The following is a 26,042-nucleotide window of genomic DNA, read 5'->3' on the forward strand; positions in this document are numbered from 1 at the left end:
ACGCCGCTATAGGGATTTAAAACGTCACTTTAAGGCTTGAAAACGCCACTATAGGTGAAATTTTTTTTGCATAAAACTCGAGTCTTGAAGACTCGAGATCTATGTGGCATTTTCATACTCGCAAGGCGAGTCTTTTGGACTCGAGTTCTAATATGGATCTCGAGTTTCTAAAACTCGAGATGCTAAATAATAATAAATATTAAAAAATTTAGTTAGTTATCACATTTCAAAACAATGTTGAAAATTAGCATCTTGAGTGCCTAAAACTCGAGTTCCAAGATAAAAATCGAGTTTTTAAGTCTTGATTTGTAAATGGATTAGTTTAAAGTGGGAAAAAATCAAGCTGAAAATCGAGTTTTAAAGACTCGATTTTCATAAATTGAATAAAAACGCCGCTATAGGGCTATAAAATGTCATTATAGGGCTTAAAAACGCCACTATAGGACTCCCTAAACCTGTACTTATAAAAAAAAATTTTGCAGGAAAACGCCGCTGTAGGGATTTAAAACGTCACTTTAAGGCTTGAAAACGCCACTATAGGTGAAATTTTTTTTGCATAAAACTCGAGTCTTAAAGACTTGAGATCTATGTGGCATTTTCATACTCGCAAGGCGAGTCTTTTGGACTCGAGTTCTAATATGGATCTCGAGTTTCTAAAACTCAAGATGCTAGTTTCCTTTATTGTTTCAAACGTTGTCTAACTAACTATATACAATTCTTTTGCACAGCTATTTTGCACATTACCTTCAATTTTTAGGGTTTACGTTTTATTTTTTATTATTAGTATTTTTTTTTTTTGGGGTTTACTAGGAGCCTAGGAATAAGATTATGTTATGAATGATAATCTATATAATACTAAAAGCTGAAGCGTAGCATTTAATTTTGCTACACTCACGTTGAGCCACATCAGCAGCCATGTCATTTCCATCCTCTTTTATGATTTTGTCCTACAATTTTAAAAGAGTTTTTATTAATTTTAAAATGTTGATAAATATAAAATAAATTCTAGCCCTATCTCTACCATAAAGCCCACTTCTTCAAAATTTAATTCCACCAAAAAGCCCAAACCCAAACCCAAAGTCTTTTCAGCTGAAATAACTTTTGTTTTTCTTTTTCCGTTTGTTACACGGTTTCAATTTCCTCTCCCTACATTTTAGTTCTTTCCCCTTCCCCTTCAACAGTTTCACATTCTCCCCACGTTTTAGTTCTTTCCCCTTCCCCACCTTTTGTTCTACGGTTTCACACGCCAGCCTCACTCCCTTCTAACGGTAGCCTCTTTGTCTTCCTTCCTTCCTGTCTTCCTCTCTTCACACTATATATATAAATACTAATAGAAGCTGCTATAGTATCTCTAAATCTTAGTTCCTTTTGTGCTCTATTCTTTTGCCTGATGTTTTTTTTCCCCCTTCTTACTGCCTCTTTCATGCTTTAGGGTATTGAATTTTTTATTGCTGGTGGGTTTTTTAATTGGAGCTCTACCTCTTTTGGGTCTGTTTGTTTTGAGTTTTTAAATTGCTGGATTTTAAATTCTGTGTGATTTCAACGTCTTAGTGTGACTCTGAGTTCTTAGTGTAGTGCTGTGGTGTTTGCTTCCGTTGTTTATTTAGTGTGACTCTGAATTCTTGGTGTTTGAATTTTCTGCTGCAATTTTTCTGCATAATTGTGTTTATTATGGTCTTTGGTTTAGACATGGTTTATTCCGGCAGTAATGATGAAACTGTTCCGCTTTGGGACTACCGTATGTTTAATCGTCAATGTGCTAATGTGATTAACATTGGTGACACTAAAATGAGTATTGTTTTGCTCTTAATGATTTGTTCTTATTTTGCTATTGTCACTTTTTTTTTCTTTTGTTCATTTTTCATTTGCTCAGTGCAAGATGTGATCTAGATTTGGCATGTTGGTACTGTTGTGGGTGTGGATACCGAAACAAGTGCTGAATACAATCTTAATGGACCTGTTGCCTAGGAAGTTGTTAACGAATTGCTTTTCAACATTGGTAACATTACAATGAGTAATGTTTTGCTCTAAATGTGTTGTGAAGGTGAACATTAACAAATTAATGATTTGTTCTTATTTTGCTATTGTCACTTTTTTTTTTTTTTTTCCTTTTGTTCATTTTTCGTTTGCTCAGTTCAAGATGTGATCTAGATTTGGCATATTGGTACTGTTGTGGGTGTGGATACCAAAACAGGTGCTGAATACAATCTTAATGGACCTGTTGCCTAGGAAGTTGTTAACGAATTGCTTTTAGCTGAGGTAGAGGGTAGACCTAAACTTCTTTGCTAACCGTTTATTGTTGGAATTGGACTTTTGGATTCATAAACGGGTTAGATGTGAATCAGTTATGTATCTGGTTTGAGAAATTATATAAAATTTTGAGATGCAATTCACTATCACTAGCACTGTCAGCATATATGCACATCCTAGCTACTCTTACAACACAAGATTCCTGGTGTTTGAATTTTCTGCAGTAATTTTTCTGCATAATTGTGTTTATCATGGTCTTTGGTTTAGACATGGTTTGATGTTCATGGTTTCAATTTTAAGAATTTGTGAATTCAAGAAACTCAAGTCACTTTGCAAGCGTTTTTATGTTATTAGCATTAGAACATCCCTCACATGCTACTTCAACGTCTGTCTTCTCAACCTATACATTGGTGCTCTAGAAATTAGTCAGGGTATGTATGGGGTTAGTGATGGATTTATTATATTGACCTTTATGCCAATGTGAACTAAGAATTCTTTAGTGCTGGAAAAGTACTTTTCTGTTTGTTTTGTTTATTTGATTTCTTTTATCATTCTTCTTTATGACTAAATCCTGTTATAAAAATTCTTTTTCTCATGGGGCCTTTAACTTTTATCCTCTAAAAGCCGGTTCATATGGAGTTCTTTTATCTCCAAAGAATATGGTGAAAAGGAAGGCACTAAAAGAACAATTACTCCTCCAATTGATTTCTTTTTCATTTTCCTTTTAATTTAATTGTTCTGAGAGGTTTCAAATCTAATGTCTAAGTTGTGGACTACAAAGAAATCATTCCTTCCAAAACGAGATATGGAGTTGGTCTTCTTTTGTCTTCAGTAATTGATTTGGATATTAATTAATTTTCATCTATTTCAAAATTATTAATAATTTATTTATATATACAACTTATGCAGGGTTTATGTTTGGACGGCTCTCTTTTTTTCTTTCTTCTTGCAATATTCAATGCTTGCACTGTCATCAATAGATATCTGATTTAAGATAGTGATATATAGTTATATACAATTATTAGTGATATAATTTTATACTTTTTTATCAAATAAAATTAATACTAATTAATTGTTAAGGATAAGAATTGTTATTCAACTGTAAAACAAACTCATGCTGGTTGTGATATGGTGATATCTTAGAAATAGAATCATTTGGGGTCATATTAACTTCTCACCTTCTCTACACTGCTTTAAAGAACAAAAAAGCAAAGTTGTGTGTGTATGGTACAAGTTTGTTAAGATAAAGTCAAAGCTATTTATTGAATAGTTTACATGTTCACTCTAAAATTTACTACTATGTTATGCAAAAGATATAGAACTATTTGGTTGCCCACAACTGATATTTTACCATTAATGAAAGTAACTGACACGTGTTAATTTATTTGCTACCCTCATCATTTGCTGATCATTTAGATACATGGAATATGTGATTGCTAATGAAAACTCTATAAAATTGTTTAAGACATTGCTAGGTTGGTAGATCAAAATTATGCATCACAAATCAATTCAAATCAAGACATCTCAATAATGATACGCTTTATGGAGGAGAACATTAAACGTAAGTTACAACAATATATATTCAATACTATAAGATTTAAGCTTTACAGTGGAGGGTATATGAAAGGCTTCTATTCACCCAAAAAAAATAAAAATAAAAATAAAAATAATTGCTAATAACTTAAACAATCACTCATCCATAAAACAAGCAAAACACTATAAATTACAATCCTAAACAACTTCAAAAATACAAACCAAAAATATCATTAAAATACACTCTACACAATCACGAAAATGAGCATACAACATGAAATACCTATATAATTATTGCTCGAAATATTTAACAATTTTGGAAGACAATCGCCAAAATTTTTTGGCAACATCAAAGTGAGATACACAGTTTTGAATTCACAACTAATGTCTATTACTTTCACATGAACTACTTTTTCTCTACTAATCACAATCTATCACATTCAAAATTGTGTCACGGAATATTGTAGTCCTATATTTTCTCTTTTTATTAAATTTATCTAATGAATTTGTGCACTGTTCTAGAGTCATTGTTATATTTTTGGAAAAAAAAAAACTGACTTCATGGATCCAATATTGCAATTAATTCTAAACCAACCAGATGGAAAATAATTGCTGCAAATCTATCGACAAATCCTTCGACATACAACTTTTGGAACAAACACATTTCGTATCCCAAAAAAACCAAGCATGCAAGAAAAATGAAGTGGGTCATTGGGATCATGAATGCCCTTACCCTTACGGAAACGAAGAACTACATGTTACATGCAAAATGTGCTCAATTGACTTGGAAATGTACAAATTAGCCAACCAAGTATGGTAGAAATTTTGTTTTCAAAATAAAAATCTACAATAAAATTTCCTCATTCTATTCCAAATACAAATCTCTAATAATACAAAATTAATTCCATCACCAAAACCTCCAATCACCATGAATCCTGCAATATATTGGTTAAACATAAAAAATGCAGCTTGAGCGGCAATACATAGAAAAATATTAATAATTAATAATATATAATAAGAACACTATCATAAACAAATTTATCACGCGCAACGCGCGGGTCCGCGACTAGTAATAATAATAAAAGTATTAATAATAAAAATAAAAGTATTAATAATAATACTTTTATTGAACCTAAATAAAATTACCCTTAAATCTACTATTATCTCATGTAGTAGTTACTTACTTGACTATATACAAACTCGAATCTATTGAATCTTCTACTATGAAACTGTTGCATACAAACACTTTAGTTGTAATTTTGAAATCTTCACTCAAATATTTATATCAGCTACTGTGGTTGATTGGATGCAGCAACTTTGCTTTATAATTGGATCTGTTGCTTGTACAAAGTTTCCAACTGTAGCTCCAAAAGGGTTTGAAAAATCTCCAAATTTGTGTATAGAACACTCCCCTCTCGAATGTATAAAAACGTGTTCTAGGGTTTTTATTTAAATATCCTTAAGTTTCATTAGAACCCTAGATCAAATGGCTGAGAGAAAAAGTCTAATCTAAAATTTGCATGAATCTCGATCAGTTGAGATGTGCATCTTGATCGGTAGAGATAAATGAAACTTATTTGCCCTTTTATCATTTTTTTTTTCCTTCTGATTTCTTGAGTCTTCAACTTTGTTGAACTTCATTTGTCTTATTTAACTGAATATTTCTAGACTAAACCCTAGACAAACTATTTTTTGAGAACAAAACCCTAGACAAACTAAGTTCTAAAAGGATACAATTTGTTTATGGTTATCAACCTAAAAATATATACTTTGCAATAATAAATGCTAAGCTTTAACTTTTAGATATATATAGATGTAGACGTGGAGCTGAACACAAATTGAGCATAATAAGGGCAATCTTTATTCCTAATATGTGTATGCACAAGTATAATTCTGAGAGAGTATTTCTTGTACATAATCCAATTCACTTTAGAGCATTCCCATCAATAATTCTAAAAATTTTATCATTTAACACTTCAAAAAACTACTTTATTTATTATACCATCCCATTTTAAGATACATCAATAATCAAAGCTTCTATATTTTTTACCATTTCATTTAAATAATATAAACTACTTATTAAAATAATAATAAAACAACTACACAAAAATCAATAGCAACCAGCCAACCCCCTCCTCCACCACCCCTACCACCGCTCCACTTGCCATAACCACCATTGTAGCAACCACAACCCACCACAACCACCACCGCCTCAAGTCATAGCACTACCATGGCAACCACAAAACAATTCTGAAGGTGAAAAGCACTATAGATAGAACAAAAACATTACAATATAAGCATGTAACAAACAATAAAGTTTCTGGTTCCACTTTGACTCTTTTTTCCCCTCCATTTTCTCAGCAACCAAACAAAGCATTAAAGTAAGCAGAGCATAAAAGAAACTCTAAAAGTGAAAAAGAATACAATTTGAACAAGCCCCATTATAATTTAACCCAAGAAAAACACCATCAAAATCCCTATTTCCAATTTTATATTTTCTTTTCCTCCATTTTCTCGGCAAGTAAACAGAGATTCATGGAAACTCTGAATGTGAAAAAGAACAAAAATTGAATGAACCCCATTATAATCTATATCTATATATTACTAAAAGTTGAAGTGTAGCATTTAATGTTGCTACGCTCACGTTGAGCCATGTCAACAATCATGTTATTTCCTTAATATTTTTTTGTATTTTCCCAACAATTTAAAAATAGATTTTATCAATTTTAAAATAATAGAATAAATCTCACCTCTATCTTCACCATAAAGGCCACTTCTTATTAAATTAATTCCCACAACTATCTCCACCATAAAGCCCATTTATTAATTCCCACACTATCTCTACCATAATTCACACCACTATATCTATATATCTATATCTATATCTATATAAGTTTGTCTCTTCATCTTTGCCAAAACCTAGAGTTTCAAACTCTTAATCTAATTCTCACTAGCATTTTCCCTTAAAAACCAACAAACACAACGTTCTGGCTTTAGGAAGTTACAAACCTCACCTCTATCTCCACTATAAAGCCTACTTCTTATTAATTTAATTCCCACCACCATCTCCACCATAAGCCCATTTATTAATTCCCACCACTATCTCCACCATAATTTCCACCACTATATCTATATATCTATATCTTTATTTATATCAATTTCTCTCTTCATCTTTGCTAAAACCTACAGTTTCAAACTCTTAATCTAATTCTCACTAACATTTTCCCTTAAAAACCAACAAACACAACGTTCCGGTTTTAAGAAGTAACAAATTTGTACCTTTCATATTCCTTCTCCCTTAACTTCTTTCTTTATCTCTCTCTACATTCTTCTTTCTGTCCGTCTATCTAAAACGCCAAAGCACATTCTCTCATTCTACAACCCTTCCTTCTTCTTACCTCTCGCCTTTCTTTGAATCTAACAATGATGAAGAAGCATGATGGTTGAATCCGAGCTATTTAAATTGGAGCTATTGACAACGGTGTTGTTGAAGGAGAGAGTGGTCTTGATGATCGCCTCCTAGGCTGTTCGTTTCTCCAACCTAGAAAACTGAGTTGTCCTGCACAATGATTTAAAGGCTTCCCAACAAGTTTATAACTCCAAAGATCAAAACTTTTTTTTTCTTTTTTGTTTGGTGGGTTTCGTTGAAATTTACTATATGAATGAAATGTTTTATTTCTAAACGTGGGATTTGAAGAATTTTTACTTATTTTGTAGTATTACATAAAGCCCAATTCGTGGAAATGCAAATCGAAACATATGGGAAGAATAGAAAGTAGTTTTTTTTGGGATCAAGAAATGGATGTGTGAATATATATGGAGACTATGGTGATAATTAGTTGGTTGATAAATCTTTAATTTGCAAATAATTTGGAGGCCATGCTTAGCAAGTTGTTTTAATATTTGGTTAAATGGTATCCTTTATTTTGAAGCAAATTGGCTGTGTTAGATAGTGATTATTTAGAGTTTTGTTATTACATTTGAATTATGCATCAATTCATAATTTTCGTGCTACTATTTAAACCCCTACTTTAAACTTGGATAAATTTCATAGTGTTACATGTGCACAAATAGTTTGATAAAATTCTTAAGTGATGTTTCATTGGCCTTTTTTTAAAATGGCATTTTTCATACAATATAACAAAAGTTGCCAACAAATTTTTTTTTTTTTTTTTGGATTATGTTTCTCCAACTTAAAATGAATTACTGACTTCTTTGGATGGCACCTATTCTTTGAACTTGATTTTAGGTTTCTTTTGATTCTATTATTTTAGAAAACATATACATTCTCCAATTGTGAGTTTTGGTTTGGTTGACAGATCTTGAATTGGCAAGCAAGCAAAAGCTACCTTTAATAGTTTTAAGGTTGGTAATTAAAGTCATTCATTAATCTAGTAGATGTTCAGGATTGTGTTTGGTTCTAAAGGGGTGGTTTCTCTCTCTACTATTTGATGAAATTTGTTTGTTTTATTTATTTATTTATTTATCTTGGGTCTTATACTATTTTTCTCATTGTTTAATCAAAATGCAGAAATTTAGTTTATTTCGAGGTCATCAAAGCTGTTGGCCAATATCCTGTACTCATGGGCCTATCTGTTGGGAACTTAATTGCTTGATGAGATGAAATGGTTAGTGTTTTCTCTTGAATCTTCTTTTTGGGTTGCTTTGAATTAATCTATTCTATAGGTGTTCTTTTGGTGTTGCAAAACATATGCTCAATGAAATCTCTTTTAAATTTGATGTGAAATCTTTCCATTCAAAGTTTTTTCCCATCCTCATGTTGTGATAAATCTAAGTAGCTATACTATGGTTGTAAAAAATTAATTTTTCTATGTAAATGATTAATTTGATTATAATATAAATTTCCCAAATATATTTATTTAAATAAAAAATTAATTTGATTGTAGACAACTTAACTACTTTTATGACTCCATGAATTGACTAATATGTCATTTACTATGATAGACAACAAATTTTGTGCATATTGTTTATAGGCTGCTTTGCACTTCCTACGAATGGTTTAATTTTTTTTTTTTCATTGCTTGCTTTGACTAATTTTGCTTATTGTTGATTTCATCAAAGAGCAATATTACCAATAAAATAAATAATAAAAAAATAAAAAAAATAAAAAGAGAAAGGGAGAATTGAGGCTGTGGGTCATAATAGGTAGGCTTTTCATTGCTTGCTTTGACTAATTTTGCTTATTGTTGATTTCATCAAAGAGCAGTATTACCAACAAAATAAAGAAAAAAAAGGGAGAATTGAGGCTGTGGGTCATAATAGGTAGGCTTTTTATTTTTTTATTTATATTTTTAAATGTACTGTTATGATTTTATGAGATTATTGTGCCCCTTTGTAAATTATTAGCCATTTGCTCTAACCTCTAAATTTGGAATGATGTCCTAGGACTATATAATGGTTGTTGAAGCATCAAAGCCAACTGCAATGGCTGATGCTGATAGGTTTTCCAATATGAAAAGGTAGAATGTTGGTGAGTTTTATTTAGTTTCAATTTATTTATAATGTATAAATTGTGTTTCACATCTCCGACCTTATGAAGTTTGACGAGTCCAAACAAGTTCCTATAAGTACACTTTGGTGAGATTTTTTATCTTCAAAGAATTGGCATAACAATTATCATGGAATTTATTGTAGCATAGGAACTATAAAGCAATCTACTATACATAGCCATGAATTTTGATTGGGTAAAATACTATTTTGGTCCCTAAACTTTGACAAAAATTTGTTTTTCGTCCCTAAACTTTAAAAAGTTCTTTTTTCATCCCTAAACTTTGTAAAGAGTTTTTTTAATGGTTTAGAGACAAAAATAGGGATGTAAAAGGAACTGATTTCAATAATTTAGGGATGAAAAGTAAAGTTTAAGGACATAAATAAAACATTTTCAATAGTTTAAGGATGAAAAACGAACTTTTCAATAGTTTAGGGAAGAAAAATGAACTCCTTAAAGTTCAGGGATGAAAAACAAACTTTTGATAAAGTTTAGGAACCAAAATAGTATTTTACCCATTTTGATTCTATATTTCTATTATAAAAAAGCAATGATTGATGCTTTTGAATGCTTCAAATTCTATCCATAATTTGTTCGGTTTTCATGGAAAATCTATTGTTTCAAGTTTAGGTTATTCATGATACTCAGATTCAGAGTTTGAACTTTTGGATTAAGTTTACTGTAAATGACTGCATCATTGTGGTGTCCCCTTCATTGCTTTGAGAAGTAAATTTTGACTTGAACGAATAAGATGAACTAAAGTATATATGAATGAAATAAGATGCATGTGGCTGTGTTGTCAATTGCCATTTCTCGTATTCTATACCATATATAAACTCTACAATGACGTAGCTCCTCATTATAACAAATGGTCTTGGTTGATGAAAGTGAAAAATCACCGAAGACAAAAATTGATATTGCTATCTTTATTTTGAACTCATATGTGCTCAATTAAGATTGATATATATTGGTCATGGTGAGCAAAGAAAACAAAACTTATTTTTTATTTTGCACACATGCATGCAATGAATACATGAACAGGATGGCTTCAGTCAATTTGCCAGATAATGTCTTCCAACTCTTTTTCACATTGCTTCACAGAATTAACATCTCATGCTGATGGTATTTGATGATGTGTAAGGCTATAAGATGTTGAAAAATAAGAAACTCTAGGATCTTTTGTTTTTGGTTTTGCATGGTAAGAGCATGCAATTAGAAAAGGCAAAACCCACCCACACTCCAAAAGGAGAAAAAAAGGGCACTTAGATTTGGGCAAAAGTGACTTTTATTTACTCGAATTCATCGGCTAAAACTATTTCACTTAAAATTGTTCATATGTAGGTTTAAAGAAAAGATATGGGACTCTAGAAAGAGGATGCTTGGGTGAAGATTGTTAGGTGAATGATCTCCAAAATCATATAAGTGTAGAATATATTTATGTAATGAGGTTTATTTATATGTAATAATTTATATTAGAAAATAACGTTAATTTATATGTAATATGAAGTCGTATAGATTTGTTGGTGCAAAAATGAATGTAGATTTTGCATAAAATTCTCTCATTGCCTTGATTTTTTTTATAAAAAAAATTACCATTTTTATTTTTATGTTGTATTCTCTTTTTTCTTTTAGTTTATTTTTGCTAGGCTAATTAGGCTCTTATTGATATTTGATTTCATTTAAGCTCATATTCCATGTTAATTAGAATTTAGAGGTGCATGTTTAAGAAGAATAAAAAGAATAGATGGAATTCTAGAATGATATTTATGTTAAAATTTGAAAATCCTTTATTTTTTATGATGGCATAATAGTGTTTTAGGTTTGACTATAGTAGATAGCATGTTTGATCCTAAGAAGTCACAATTATTATTTTTTAGACCTTAACAGTATCAAATTGGTCTCTTCAATTTTTGGGAAATTATTCTAAAAGCCTTTCTAAGCATTTAGATTCATTTAGATTCAAAAAAAAAAAAAAAAGATTCATTTATATTAATTTATCTTTAATGCAGTCACACATTTGTTTTATCTTTGATTTTATAAATGTAAGTGATTTTAAATTTAACTATCTTGTGCATTGCACAGGTTAGTGACTAGTTGAACCTAAAAATCAATACATTAATATCTCAATTTCTAATTTTGATTTTTCTTTCCCTCCATTTTCTGGGAAACCAAACAAAGATTAGTATTAACGAAAAAACAAAGTATGAAAAAAGAAACAATAGAATGAACCAATGTCATTGGATCCAACAAGGAGGCAATGATCACCGGAGTGAAGAGAGAGAGAAATCTTTGATTAAAGGAGTGAAACCTGGTGGAGGATGACCGTCGATTCCCGGGAACGTGAATTTCAGACTGTTGATCTCTATCATTGGCTCTGACTTTTCACTTTGCTTCAAACCCACCACCTCCCACCCACCTCATTCTCAACCCCAACCAAAACCCACCACCCCAATCTCAACCCCATCAAAACCGTTGCCAAGCACCACCAATACCCACCAAACATTACAGCCATAGCTCCAATCACAACAAGTACCACCAAGAAACCACCACCACAAGAACCACAAAAAACCGCCACAAGAACCACAAGACATCGGCCACAACAACCACAAGAAAACACATAACACGCCGATCTCCACACCGGTCTCCACATCGATCTCCTCGACGCCGATCTCACGCCATCACGCCGTACTCCTCGCCACCAAGCCGATCTCAAACATACGATCTTGTTGAGAGAGAGAGAGAGAGAGAGAGAGTGAGGAAATGAGAAAGAGAGAGGGAGTGAGGAAATGAAAGAGATGTGGGAGACGGAGAGAGAACCAGAGAAAGAGAGAGATGTGGGAGACAGAGAGTTGGAGAGAGAGAATAAATAAATTAATAAAATATTATACAATCTTGCTATAGTGTGCTCTCAAAAATGAGAGTGCATTGTAGCAGTATTGCAAATTTTATAGCATTTACTAGGTTTGATGGAGTGGATTTTTGGGTTTAAGATGCTAAAAAATAGAATTTATAGCATATACAAGACTTGATGAGAATGTTCTTATACAATACTTGACATGCCATAACCTAATTTCACTTGTACCAGAAAACTTTTTTCTTTTTCTCCATTGTGTTTCCTTCCTGGAAAGTTCATCACTTGACTTCCAAATAATTTTTCCTCTAGTTAATCTCATTAACTGTTTTCTAACCATTTTCTAGGCAACCTGACTTTTCAACGCTTTTGTGATATCTAGGAAATTAGAGACCACGTAGTACCAAAACCTATATTGTTCTTTAATCTTTATATAATTAACAAGAGGCATGACATGTGACGTGATATTCAAACATGCATGTATACACGGCTCGTATTAACCCACACATACATTTATAATCATGTAAATCATTACATTAGTACATGCAGCCCAAACTCGGCACATTCAAATACAGAAATTTTAAAATAAGTGATACATGTTACATGGAACATATTCAAAATATGCAAAACGAACAACAGCCAACCCCAATCTGGTTAAATCACACCCCTAATTAAGCATCTTGATATGGGGTATGTGGGTAAGGATTTAATTGGGTATGCATCATGAAAGAAGTCACATACAACCTATATTTAAATTGTAGGAAAATTTTCACTTTGATACATTCATCAAATTCAGCACATCCCAATCTGATCAGCTTCTGGTTAGAGTAAAATTGGCCTGTAAGTGAATTAATCCCATCTTCAATTCTCACCTTTTCTACTTCTAAGAAAATAGACAAAACTATGTAAATCTTATTAAGCCATCAGATTTGAACATTCTCTCGTGGAATTTAAGGACTTCCTAACATGTGGACTGAGATGCCAAAAGTTTCACTTTCATACCACTGGAAATATCTCCACCTCTCTTCGCTATTAAAAGTAAACTAGATCAGGAGGCATAACATGCGAAACATAAAAACCAAGCATGGCAAAAATTCTAAAGTCTTCTCCTCTACTCCTTCACATTTTCTTGCTCTCCTTACTTTCACTAAAGACCATAGCATCACCTGCAACACAAGCAGGAGCTCTTATCCAATGGAAAAACAGCCTCCTCCCTTCTTCTTTTCTCAGTTCATGGTCCTCTACCAACCTTACCAACCTTTGCAAATGGAATGGCATTGTCTGCGACTCAACCGGGACAGTCTCCGAAATAATCATCTCTGGCGCCAAACTCAATGGAACACTAGCCCAGTTCAACTTCACTCCATTTCTTGAAGTCACTCGCTTTGACCTCAGCAACAACAATCTCAGCGGACCTATACCTTCGGAAATAGGCCAGTTAACAAAGCTCCAGTACGTAAGCTTCTACAACAACTATCTTACTGGTACAATTCCCTATCAGTTCAGAAATCTTCAAAAGGTATGGCACTTAGACCTTGGTTCAAACTACTTGGAAACACCTGACTGGTCTAAGTTCTTGACCATGCCTTTGTTGACCTGGCTTAGCTTTGGTTATAATTACCTCACTTCTGGGTTCCCAGGATTTATACTTTATTGCCAAAACTTGACTTACTTGGATTTGGCACAGAATCAGTTGAATGGAACAGTACCAGAAATGGTATTTACCAATCTTGACAAGCTTGAGTACCTTAATCTAACTGACAATTTGTTCCAGGGACCAGTGTCCCCAAACATCACCAAGCTTTCCAAACTCATAGATCTTCATCTAGGACGAAACAAGTTCAGTGGTGTAATTCCTGAAAATATTGGGTCAATGTCCAATCTTCAAATTGTAGAACTGTACAACAATTCATTTGAAGGGAAAATTCCCTCTTCAATTGGTCAGTTGACAGAGCTCTCGCATCTCGATGTTAGATGGAATTCCTTGAATTCTACAATCCCTTCTGAGCTAGGCTTTTGTACTAAACTCACCTACTTGGCCCTGGCTTCCAATTCACTCACTGGGGAATTGCCTTTGTCTTTAACCAACTTGACCAAAATTACCGACTTGGGTTTATCTGTTAATAACCTTTCAGGTGAGATCTCACCTTACTTTTTCAGCAATTGGACAGAATTAACCTCGTTGCAGCTTCAGAACAATCTTTTCACTGGCAAAATTCCACTGGAAATTGGCCTATTGACCAAGCTCCAACTTGTTTTACTGTTCAATAATACGTTCACAGGTTCAATTCCCGCTGAGGTAGGTAACTTGAAAGATTTGACAGAACTAGACCTATCAAACAACCACCTGTCTGGTCCAATTCCTCTAGCACTGTGGAACCTCACAAACCTTCAGACCTTACAACTTTTCTTAAACAATCTCACTGGCACAATCCCACCAGCAATTGGAAATATGACTTCGCTGCAAATTATTGATCTCAGCGCTAACCAACTATACGGGGAATTGCCAGATACCATATCTGGCCTCAGTAATTTACAGAGAATCTCTCTTTTCACCAATAACTTCTCAGGTAATATTCCAAGTGACTTTGGGAAGTTTAGTCCTTCTCTAAGCAGTGTTAGCTTTTCAAACAACAGCTTCTCTGGAGAACTGCCACCTGAATTGTGTAGTGGCTTCAGTCTTCAAAATTTCACAGTGAATAATAACAACTTCACGGGGCCATTGCCTGACTGCTTGAGAAATTGTTCGCTACTACAGAGAGTGCGATTTGATGGGAACAACTTCAATGGCAACATCACAAATGCATTTGGGGTTCATCCAAATCTTTATTTCATTTCTCTTAATGACAATCAATTTATTGGCATAATCTCACCGGAGTGGGCAGAATGTGGATCTCTAACCAATTTAGAGATGGGAAGAAACAGAATTTCGGGTGAAATCCCTGCTGAGCTTGGGAGGTTGCCTCAATTGCACTCTTTAATTCTTGACTCAAACGAATTGTCTGGGCAAATTCCAAGTGCATTGGGAAATCTAAGCCTGTTTGAGCTCAATCTGAGCAAGAATCTTCTGACAGGAGAGATTCCTCAGAGCCTAGGCGGTTTGGTTCAGCTGGAGGAACTTGATTTGTCTGAGAACAAATTAACTGGGAACATACCAAAAGAGCTTGGGAATTGTGAGAGATTATTGAGCTTGGACTTGAGCGACAATAACCTATTGGATGAAATACCTTCTGAACTTGGTAATTTAAATGCATTGAATGTCTTGTTAGACCTCAGCAGCAATTCACTCTCAGGAACAATTCCTTCAAACCTGGCAAAGCTTACATCATTGGAAAGTTTTAACATTTCACATAACCAGCTCTCAGGGGAGATCCCGGCATTATTTACGAGCATGGTTAGTCTACTCCCCAGCTCCATTGATTTTTCCTATAACAAGTTAACAGGTCAAATCCCAACTAGTAAAGTTTTCGAAGAGGCACCTGCAAATGCATACATTGGAAACTCAGGTCTGTGTGGAAATGCAGCAGGACTAAGTACTTGTTACACAGATTCCACAAAGAAAAAGCATTCTAATACAGTTCTAATTGCTGTCCTCATTCCGGTTTGTGGCCTTTTATTGCTTGCAATTATTGTTGCTGTATTCATAATATTTTACCGGAAAGCCAAATTCCATGATGAAGAAAGCAGAAGAATTGGAGAGACTGATGGGAACTCTCAGTCATTGATATGGGAAAGAGAAGGTAAATTCACATTTGGGGATCTTGTGAAGGCCACTGAGGACTTCAATGAGAAGTACTGCGTGGGAAAAGGTGGATTTGGAACTGTTTACAGAGCAGCATTGCCAACAGGTCAAATTGTTGCTGTTAAAAGGCTCAACATGTCAGACTCCACTGACATTCCAGCAGCCAATCGCCAGAGTTTTGAGACTGAGATTCGTGTGTTGACAGAAGTTAGGCACCGGAATATCATTAAGCTTTATGGGTTCTGTTCAATGAGGGGGTACATGTACTTGGTCTATGAATATGTAGAGAGAGGCAGTTTGGGAAGTGCATTGTATGGGTTGGAAGGGAAAGTGGAGCTGAACTGGGATACAAGGGTGAGAATTGTGCAAGGTGTGGCTCATGCAGTTGCTTACTTGCACCATGATTGCTCTCCACCAATTGTGCACCGAGACATAACTGTGAATAACATATTGCTCGAGTCTGAGTTCGAGCCACGACTCTCAGATTTTGGCGTTGCAAGATTGTTGAACCCAGATACGAGTAACTGGACAACAATTGCTGGGTCTTACGGCTACATGGCTCCAGGTAAGCTAACAATCTAACTTCTACATGTTCCCAAAAAGAAAAGAAGGCTTCTCATATTATTAGTATGCGTTTTTATTTTATTTTATTTTTTTATCCTTTTGCCAAATGCATGTCTTTCCTTGTTCACTTGTTAACTTTGATTAGTTTCAAATGTATTTCTTTCTTCTTTCATTTGTTAACTTTGATTAGTATCATAGATGTTTTAGATTGCAACGTTTCATTGTGGGATTGAAATTTTTGTTTCTATGAATGTGCAGAGCTTGCGCTAACAATGCGATTAACAGATAAATGTGACGTTTATAGCTTTGGAGTGGTGGCATTAGAAGTTATGATGGGAAGGCACCCTAGGGAGATCCTATCTTCCTTGTCATTAAAGTCGAGAACAGCGACACCAGTTTCAGACACTACAGAATTTCTTTTAAAGGATGTTCTAGACCAAAGACTCCCACCACCCACAGGCCAAACAGCAGAGGAGGTGGTGTTTGTAGTGACCATAGCCTTAGCATGTGTGCGTGACACTCCAGAGGCACGACCCACCATGCGTTTTGTGGCACAAGAACTATCAGCTCAAATCCAAGCTTGCCTGTCCGACCAATTCGACAATATAACGATTAGCAATCTTACAGGGCATCAGAAATAGTACAAATTGGAATCAAAGCTTGAGTAGTGATTACTGATTAGTGTATGGATGAGGTACTGCCAGGCCTGGAATGGATTGTTCAAGATGTTTAATCTCATTCTAGCTTCTAGGTAGGAACTAGTAAATGAGAACGTTGTACCTAGAGGTCCCTTGTACAATAAGCCTTTTTTTCATTTTTCTTTTTTTAAGTTTTTTTGAATAATATGTGGGGCTGACCACAAATTGAGCAGTAGTGAGGGCAATCTTCATTTCTAATATATGTATTCACATGTATACTTCTTAGATAGTATTTCTTGTACTTAATCTGATTCACTATATACAATACTTCGCATGTCATAACCTAAATTCACTTGTACCAGAAAACCTTTTTCTTTTTCTCCATTGTCTTTCCTTCCAGGAAAGTTCATGACTTAGCTTCCTAATCATTTTTCCTGTCAATCCCATTATTTGTTTTCTAACCATTTTCTATTTTTTGCTGAATTTTCTTACGAAGCACATGAACTAAAGGATCTCAACATCCTTATTGTCCTTTTTCTTTTCTGGCTGCTCAAAGTTGACTTTTGAACAAGTGTATGTATGCTCCTATGAATGTCGGTTGGAAAGCGTTCAATGAGAGGCCTCTGAGTTAGAATCATGTTGATAGCGTTGCTACCAATAAAGTTTGAAAACCATACTGGTTGGTACTTCCTAGTGTACCTACAACTATGACATCTAGGTTCGAATCTTTCCTCCTACGTTGTAATTGAAAAAAAAAAAAAAAAAAAAAAAAAGTTTTGAACTTCCCCATCGCAACCTCATGTAATACCAAAACCTTTATGGCTCTTTATATAATTATCGAGAGGCATCACTGGCGGCTCTACGATCAATTTAGTGTGGTCACAGGACACCCTGACCTGAAATTTTTTTTTTATTATATATAAATTTTAAAAATTTATGATTTTTTAACCCTTAAAAAATATTTGTGACCACCCTAAATTTTTTTAGACCCAACATAATTAAATTTTGAACAAAATTTGGTAACAAATTTGGTTGTAAATTAAGGCTATAGCTCTACTTAATTTTTTTTTTTTTTTTTTTTTTTTTTTTTTTTTTTTATTGTACGTGAATTTTGACAAATTCACAAATAGATACATTTTCTTCTTATATCCTCTATATTTGCAAAATTTCAAGAAAATCAAAGATTAATAACTATGTCATCAATCAAATCTTTAAATTTCGAATTTTTATAATCTAAAATTATACATAAAAAATAAATTTATAGACCAAAGTAAATAACATACAATTGATATGAAATTTGACATGTGTTTTAAGAATTTAAAAATTAAAGAACATGCAATTCAACAATTAGATTTTCAAAATTGACCATGTTAATTTATTTAATAAGAGTTGTAGCCTTAGAGTATAATTAAGTTTGTAACCAAATTTTGTCCTTAAACTTTAGTCCCCTTAACAATATATTAGGTCCTTACAAACAAAAAAAAAAATTCCCAAAATTTTTTTTATTTAACTAAAATTTTGATAGAGATGTAACTTGTAACATTGATAATGAGACTATCATACAAAAATTTCAAAAAAAAAAAAAATTGTAGAAAGAAATTATAAGACTTTATGCATTTGTGTGAGTGTGTGTGTGTGTTTTTTTTGGGTCAATATATGAAGTTCTCTTTTATTTAAATTTTGTGTAATTTAAGTCTCTTAATAACCACCTTGGAAAATATTCCTGGAGCCACCACTGAGAGACATGACATGTGATTGTAAAACATGCACGTATACACGACTCCTATTGCCCGCACACCTGCATTTACAATCATCTAAATTATTATCTTAGTACATGCAGAATAACACTAGACTCAACACATTCATGTACAAAAATTTTGAAATAAGTGATACATCTTACAAATTCAAAATGTACAAAATGATTAAACAAACTGAGTCAAGCCGAGTATTAAAAGTTCATGTTTTTTTTATTTAATTTTATTTTAAACACGAGATAAGCTCGAGCTTGTACACGAGCTAAGCTCGAGCTTGTTCACGAGCTATTTGATTAATTTATTATTTTCTTATATATAGTAAAATCAAGTTACTTGATTAACTTATTATTTTCTTATATATAGTAAAATAATGACTAAAACATTATACCTCTTCACAAATCTATGAATTTTTCCTACAAATTGATTAATTATGTTATGAAAAACTACAAATAATGATTTTATATCATATGAATCAATTTACAAACTTGTACAACCCAATTTGAAGTTTATATAAATACAGTATATTTTTAGACAAGTATACATATAAATATACAGTATTATATATATTTAATTCAAGCCCTCATGTTCACCGGCTTGTTCATGAACACATTATTATATTTGAGCTTGATTTGCTTGATAATCAAGTCTAAAGTTGGATTTGAGCTTAACTTGTTTACTAAACAAACAGACATAAACAAGATTTTTCTAGAACCGAGTTGGAGCTATTCATAAATAGCTTGGTTAATTCATTAATTTACAGCCCTATAGCCAACTCCAATCTAATTAAATCACACCCCTAATTAAGCATCTTGATATGGGGTACGTATATATGGATTATCATGAAATAAGTTGCATAAAACGCATGTTTAAATTGCAGGAAAATTTTCACTTATTACATTCATCAAATTCAGCACATCCCAATCTGATTAGCTTCTAGTTAGAGTAGAATTGGCCTGTGATATTCCGAGCAATTGTGGGAAATTTAGTCCTTCTCTAAACAGCGTAAGCTTTTCTAACAACAGCTTCTCTGGAGAACACCACCTGAATTGTGTAGTGGCTTCAGTCTTCAAAATTTCACAGTGAATAGCAACAACTTCATAGGGCCATTGCCTGAGTGCTTGAGAAATTGTTCCCTACTTGAGAGGGTGCGGTTGATGGGAACAACTTCAATGGCAACATCACAAATGCATTTGGGGTTCATCCAAATCTTTATTTCATTTCTCTTAATGACAATCAATTTATTGGCATTATCTCACCGCAGTGGGCAGAATATGTATCTCTAACCAATTTAGAGATGGAGAGACAAAATTTTGGGTGAAATCCCAGCTGAGCTTGGGAGGTTGACTCAATTGCACTCTTTAATTCTTGACTCAAATGAATTGTCTGGGCAAATTCCAAGTGCATTGGGAAATCTAAGCCTGTTTGAGCTCAATCTGAGCAAGAATCTTCTGATAGGAGAGATTCCTCAGAGCCTAGGCAGTTTGGTTCAGCTTGAGGAACTTGATTTGTCTGAGAACAAATAAACTGGGAACATACCAAAAGAGCTTGGGAATTGTGGGAGATTATTGAGCTTGGAATTGAGCAACAATAACCTATCGGGTGAAATACCATCTGAACTTGGTAATTTAATTGCATTGAACGTCTTGTTAGACCTCAGCAGCAATTCACTCTCAGGAACAATTCCTTCAAACCTGGCAAAGCTTACATCATTGGAAAGTCCTAACATTTCACATAACCAGCTCTCAGGAAAGATCCCGGCATTATTTATGAGCATGGTTAGTCTACGCCCTAGCTTCATTGATTTTTCTTATAACTAGTTAACAGGTCAAATCCCAACTAGTAAAGTTTTCGAAGAGGCACTTGCAAATGCATACCTCGGAAACTCAGGTCTGTGTGGAAATGCAGCAGGACTAAGTACTTGTTACACACATTCCACAAAGCAAAAGCATTCTAATACTGTCCTCATTCCGGTTTGCAGCCTTTTATTGCTTACAATTATTGTTGCTGTATTCATAATATTTTACTGGAAAGCCAAATTCTTTGAAGAAGAAAGCAGAAGAATTGGAGAGACTGATGTGAACTCTGAGTCATTGATATGGGAAAGAGAAGGTAAATTCACATTTGGGGATCTTGTGAAGGCCACTGAGGACTTCAATGAGAAGTACTACATTGGAAAAGGTGGATTTGGAACCGTTTACAGAGCAGCATTGCCAACAGGTCAAATTGTTGCTGTTAAAAGGTTCAACATGTCAGACTCCACTGGCATACCAGCAGCCAATCGCCAAAGTTTTGAGACTGAGATTCGTGTGTTGATAGAAGTTAGGCACTAGAATATCATTAAGCTTTATGGGTTCTGTTCGATGAGGGGGTACATGTACTTGGTCTATGAATATGTAGAGAGAGGCAGTTTGGGAAATGCATTGTATGGGTTTGAAGGGAAAGTGGAGCTGAACTGGGATACAAGGGTGAGAATTGTGCAAGGTGTGGCTCATGCAGTTGCTTACTTGCACCATGATTGCTTTCCACCAATTGTGCACCGAGACATAACTGTGAATTATTGCTCGAGTCTAAGTTTGAGCCACGACTCTCAGATTTTGGCATTGCAAGATTGTTGAACCCAGATAGGAGTAATTGGACAACAATTGCTGGGTCTTATGGCTACATGGCTCCAGGTAAGCTAACAATATAACTTCTAGAATCTAAATTATTGTTCTGGCCTAAAAATGTTTCCCTAAATGAAAAGAAGGCTTCCCATATTAGTAACTTTTTTCATATCCTGTTGCCAAATACTTGTGTCTTGTAAATTTGTCAACATTGATTAGTTCGGCAGATGTTTTGGTGACAATGTATCATTAGATTATATTGAATTTGTTTTATAATTGTGCAGAACTTGTGCTTACAATGCAATTAACAGATAAATGTAACGTTTATAGCTTTGGAGTGGTAGCATTAGAAGTTATAATGGGAAGGCACCCAAGGGAGCTCCTATCTTCCTTGTCATTTAAATCGAGAACAGTGGCATCAACTTCAGACACTGCAGAAATTCTATTAAAGGATGTGCTAGACAAAGGACATCCACCACCTACAGGCCAAATAGCAGAGGAAGTGGTGTTTCTAGTGACAATAGCCTTAGCATGTGTGCGTGACTCTCCAGAGGCAAGATCCACATGAGTTTTGTGGCACAAGAACTATCAGCTCAAATCCAAGCTTGCCTATCCGACCAATTAGACATGATAACCATTCGCAAGCTTACAGGCTTCAGAAATAGTACAAATTGGCACCAGAAGTTGAGTAGTGATTAGTGTTTGGCAAAGGTATTGCCAGGCCTGGTATGTATTGTACAATATTTTTGGTCCCATCCCATGCAGTAATTAGTAAATGAGAATGTTGGATCTTGATGTCCCAAGAAAACCAATCTTTTTATTTTTTTTGTCCTTTCATTTCTTTTGAGTATATGCAGGGGTCACCCCAGGTTGAGCACCAGTGAGGTTTATATAGATATTTTTGTCATTTGAGATACCTGTTTATAGTTTTTATATCTTTTTTATTGTATACAAATACATATACATAGTTCTTCATGTAAAGAACCTAATTTTCACTATATACACTACTTCATCTACCATAACCTGCCAGATTTTTATTTTCCCCCTTATATTTCCTTCCTGGAAAGTTGATGACTTGCTAACCATTTTCCCTCTAGTTAATCTCATTATTTGTTTATTAACAAGTTTTTATGTTTTGCTGAATTTTCTTATTAAGCATATGAACTGCAGAATCTCCTCATCCTTATCGTCCTTTTTCTTTTCTGGCTGCTCAAAGTTATCCTTTGACTAAGTGGAAATGTTTGGCTTCTGGTTAAACTTAGCCATCTTCCCACGATGCTTCTTGAAAAGCATGCACAAGTCAACATGGTTGTGAATGGGACACCTCATGGTTACTGGGCAGAAACAAGCCAATATGGCTGTGGCCTGTGGGTGGGACAGGCTAAAAGGCTCAAAGAACAATGGACAAACTTTCTCTCAAAACTAGTTTGGTGATATCTTATCATTTCTATTTATCCCCCGTTTAAATTTTAATACATTCAAATCAATGGACAAGCTTTCTCTCCAAGCTAGTTTGGTGATATCTTATCATTTCTATTTATTCCCCATTTAATTTTTAATACATTCAAATCAAGGGGAGAGATCTATTTCCCTCTTAATTTTTGAAACATCTAAACTACTGGGATACAATTCCCCTCCCCTCTCCTCTATGCTTCTCATATCTCATACCTTCTACTCTACTGGACTCTACCTCCTAACTTCAAACTGAAACATCTTCTATTCCACTCTCATATACCTCCAAACTTACAAACCTCGTAAAAGAATGTAAATCAGAGTATGCATAGCTTCATTAAAAGGCAATACACAAGGTTTCTGAACCTTGTAATGCCCGTGAGGCGGTGTTTGAGGATAAAGAAGAACGGAAATCCATATGACTTGGGAAGTTGCCATAAAATACCTTAAATAGATGTACTTATTAGATACCCAGTTTTCTTCTCTTGATTAGTCTGGGTACATCCCTAAATAATTTGCATTTCCTCTAATTAATTAACAACGCAGTACCAGAGTATTCAAATGGAGAGGATTCCTGCACCACAAAAACAGCAGACACAATATACATAAATGTTGTTTAAAATTATTTCTTTAGCCCTGTCGTTGGTTAGATTGTTGATCTGGGTAGTAGTGTTAGCAGCTGTTGTAGCAGCAGTGTTTCTCTTTTGGTCCAACACCAAGTAGAAATATAGTTCCAGGCAGTGGCAATGAAGAAGTCAACCTGTGACTTATGAGAGACGTGTCTGTGATCACATTACATACATTAAGAACTAAACATCCATGCAATGCACACCCATAAATTTTGATACCAATAGAATCAACAAAACTAACAATGCACTTAAAGACAGTAAATTAAAATCACAGGATTTGGGGCACAAAAGGTTGAAGTCTAATATGCAGCAATACAGCAGGAAACACCAGCCATTTACAGAAGTTCAATTCAAGAATGCTACCAATTTCTCTATCTAGTTTGAGGCTTAGAACATGACTTGTTAAGAGAATTCAAAATTTTCCAAATTCGCCATTAATTCTTACAATACATGTAGTGTAGGCATAATGGTGAATTCACTGGGTGCATAGCACTTTGTGCCTTGAGCGCATGACAAGTCCCATAAGCAACAGATATATGATATAATCATCTTGGGATCAAGCTAAGAGATCCATAACACTTAAAACAGGACACAATCAAATACCAAAGCCATCATAATTACTCATCCCCTCTGTAACAGAGAGACTCCTATTTTAAAATCCTCCTTTTTTGGGGTGGCAAGGAAAGGGAATATGTTGAACACAAGGAGTGATAAGTGTGTGACTTTGGAATTGACAAACTATGTCACAGCTAGATATTTCAAATTTTTTTTCTATGGAAATCACAATCAATGAAAAAATGTTAACCAACTTTAAATTATTAAAGACATTAAACTGGAAGTCAAAATGTTATTACTGTTCCATCCCACGTACCTTCTCCGATTGAATTCCTACATCAAGAAGATCCATCCTACCTTGATACACATCCAACAATTGAGGAACATTGGCCTGAAATTTAATCACAAACTTTTCCAAAAAGCACTTCTCGCTAGGTAGTAAAAAGGTTGCTGAGGAGAACTTATTCTTGATCAAATCCTTGGCTAACAAAACTTGAACAACTGAACACCTAGGGATAATCCTCTTCTCCAAGCTTAAACCTAGAACTGAAGGATTTTTAGCAATGTCTGCTGACGGCCAACCCATTTTGTGTACAAGGAAGTCCATTGTTTTTGTGACCTTCTCTTCTGATAAAAGCACACAATTTGGATTCCTTCTAAATGCTAACAGAGCTACATCCTTGGACCAACCCCACCTCTTATAAACTTCCAATTTAGATTCCCACATTGGCTTCTTCATCTTCAAAATCGCCTGGATTGCTCGGACAAATACCGATTTCGAAGGATCAAATCCCATTTCCTTAACCTCATGGACAGCCTCAACAAACTTAGCATGTTTAATGAACGCACTACCCGGAAAATTGGTCACCAAGAAAGAGATGGCTGATTCAGGTACTCCAAATTCTCTCAGAAGTGCAATATTTGGAACCATATTATTAGTTACATCAAATAGAAAAGAAAGCTGTGACCGCTTCAAAGTTGTAATAACTTTCTCGTCCACCACAAGTACACTCTTGAGGAAATTATAGCAGGGGATAAGATGGTTCTCTAAACTCCTAACCAATAGTAAAGGACTTGAAGTGAGAATCCGAGTGAGGTCAGAGCTTGAAACCCCTACCTTAGAAAGGAAAAACTCAATTTTGGGCAAAAGGGTCTTCCCAGGATCAGATAAAAGCAACGTTGGGTGCGTTCTGACAAGTTTGGCGATTTGGGTATTGGTAAACCCATGCTCTTTGAGAAGACTAAGCACCGAGTCTGGTCTATCTGGGTTTCCCAACTGTACCTTCTGTGATGCTAAAATAGCAGATTTTGAGGACAACCCACAAGAGTTTATGAGGTAAGACACTGTAAAAGAATGTTTTTCTTGTTGCTGTTGTTGGTGTTTTGATTCAGACAAACCTGTTGATGCATACGATTTCACAATAAAGAAAGCATTTTGCTGAAGAAAACCCAGTTGGGTCATCCTATGTTTGAGCAATAGTAGCTCTCTGAAAGAGTGAAAGCTAAACATAATTGACTCACCGAGTTTGCCTCAGACGAACTGGGTTGGTTATCCGAATAATTCTTCAGCGAGTAGTACGAGTACTAAGCTATGATTCATGGGTTTGTGAATTTTAGTTCTGTGCATTGGCAAAAAGTAAATTCCCATCCCAATTTTTAGGGTTTACTTTTTATTTATTATTGATATTATTATTTTTAAATCTTTTTTGGGTATACTAGGAGCCTAAGAATAGGATTATGTTATGGCGGTCATGCCTGATGGTAATAATAATAATAAAAATAAAAGTATTAATAGTAATATTTTTATTGAATCTAAATAAAATTACCCCTAAATGTAGTAGTTATTGACTTGACTATATACAATCTCGAATCTACTAAATTTTCTACTATGAAACTGTTGCATACAAATACTTTAGTTTGTAATTTTGAAATCTTCACTCAAATATTTATATCAGTTACTGT

At 34.3% G+C, this 26,042-nt stretch overlaps 3 protein-coding genes and 1 long non-coding RNA gene across 11 annotated transcripts in view; 2 read left to right on the forward strand and 2 right to left on the reverse strand.

Moving 5' to 3' along the window:
* LOC126698560 (MDIS1-interacting receptor like kinase 2-like) overlaps positions 1–26,042 on the forward strand; it is a 119,612-nt gene that overhangs the window by 54,764 nt on the left and 38,806 nt on the right. For 2 of the 5 annotated variants that reach the window (XM_050395870.1, XM_050395875.1), the window contains exon 2: positions 14,175–15,952. The exons of 1 other annotated variant lie outside the window; for it this stretch is intronic. In XM_050395870.1, the coding sequence (XP_050251827.1) occupies positions 14,175–15,952 (1,778 nt within the window). Of the gene's footprint in view, positions 1–14,174; positions 16,451–16,707; positions 17,436–26,042 lie in introns of those variants that run through there. 2 more of the 5 variants (XM_050395868.1, XR_007646506.1) reach the window with 2 other exon arrangements.
* LOC126698561 (uncharacterized) overlaps positions 1–26,042 on the reverse strand; it is an 80,366-nt gene that overhangs the window by 45,540 nt on the left and 8,784 nt on the right. The gene's annotated exons all lie outside the window — the stretch shown is intronic.
* Positions 8,312–9,525, forward strand: LOC126698564 (uncharacterized). Its single transcript, XR_007646507.1, has 2 exons — positions 8,312–8,411; positions 9,190–9,525. It is a non-coding gene; the product is annotated as an uncharacterized LOC126698564 (long non-coding RNA).
* Positions 23,310–25,744, reverse strand: LOC126698563 (uncharacterized). The gene is made up of 2 exons (XM_050395881.1): positions 24,397–25,744; positions 23,310–23,678 (listed from the first exon to the last, which is right to left on the reverse strand). The coding sequence occupies exons 1-2, from the start codon at positions 25,588–25,590 to the stop codon at positions 23,664–23,666; spliced, it is 1,209 nt and encodes a 402-aa protein (XP_050251838.1). The 5' UTR covers positions 25,591–25,744; the 3' UTR covers positions 23,310–23,663.

This window comes from Quercus robur, chromosome 9 (assembly GCF_932294415.1).
Source record: "Quercus robur chromosome 9, dhQueRobu3.1, whole genome shotgun sequence".
NCBI lineage: Eukaryota > Viridiplantae > Streptophyta > Magnoliopsida > Fagales > Fagaceae > Quercus > Quercus robur.

Excerpts from the sequence above, each read along its gene's own strand:
- LOC126698563 (XM_050395881.1), bottom strand. The coding sequence starts at position 25,590 with ATGTTTAGCTTTCACTCTTTCAGAGAGCTACTATTGCTCAAACATAGG.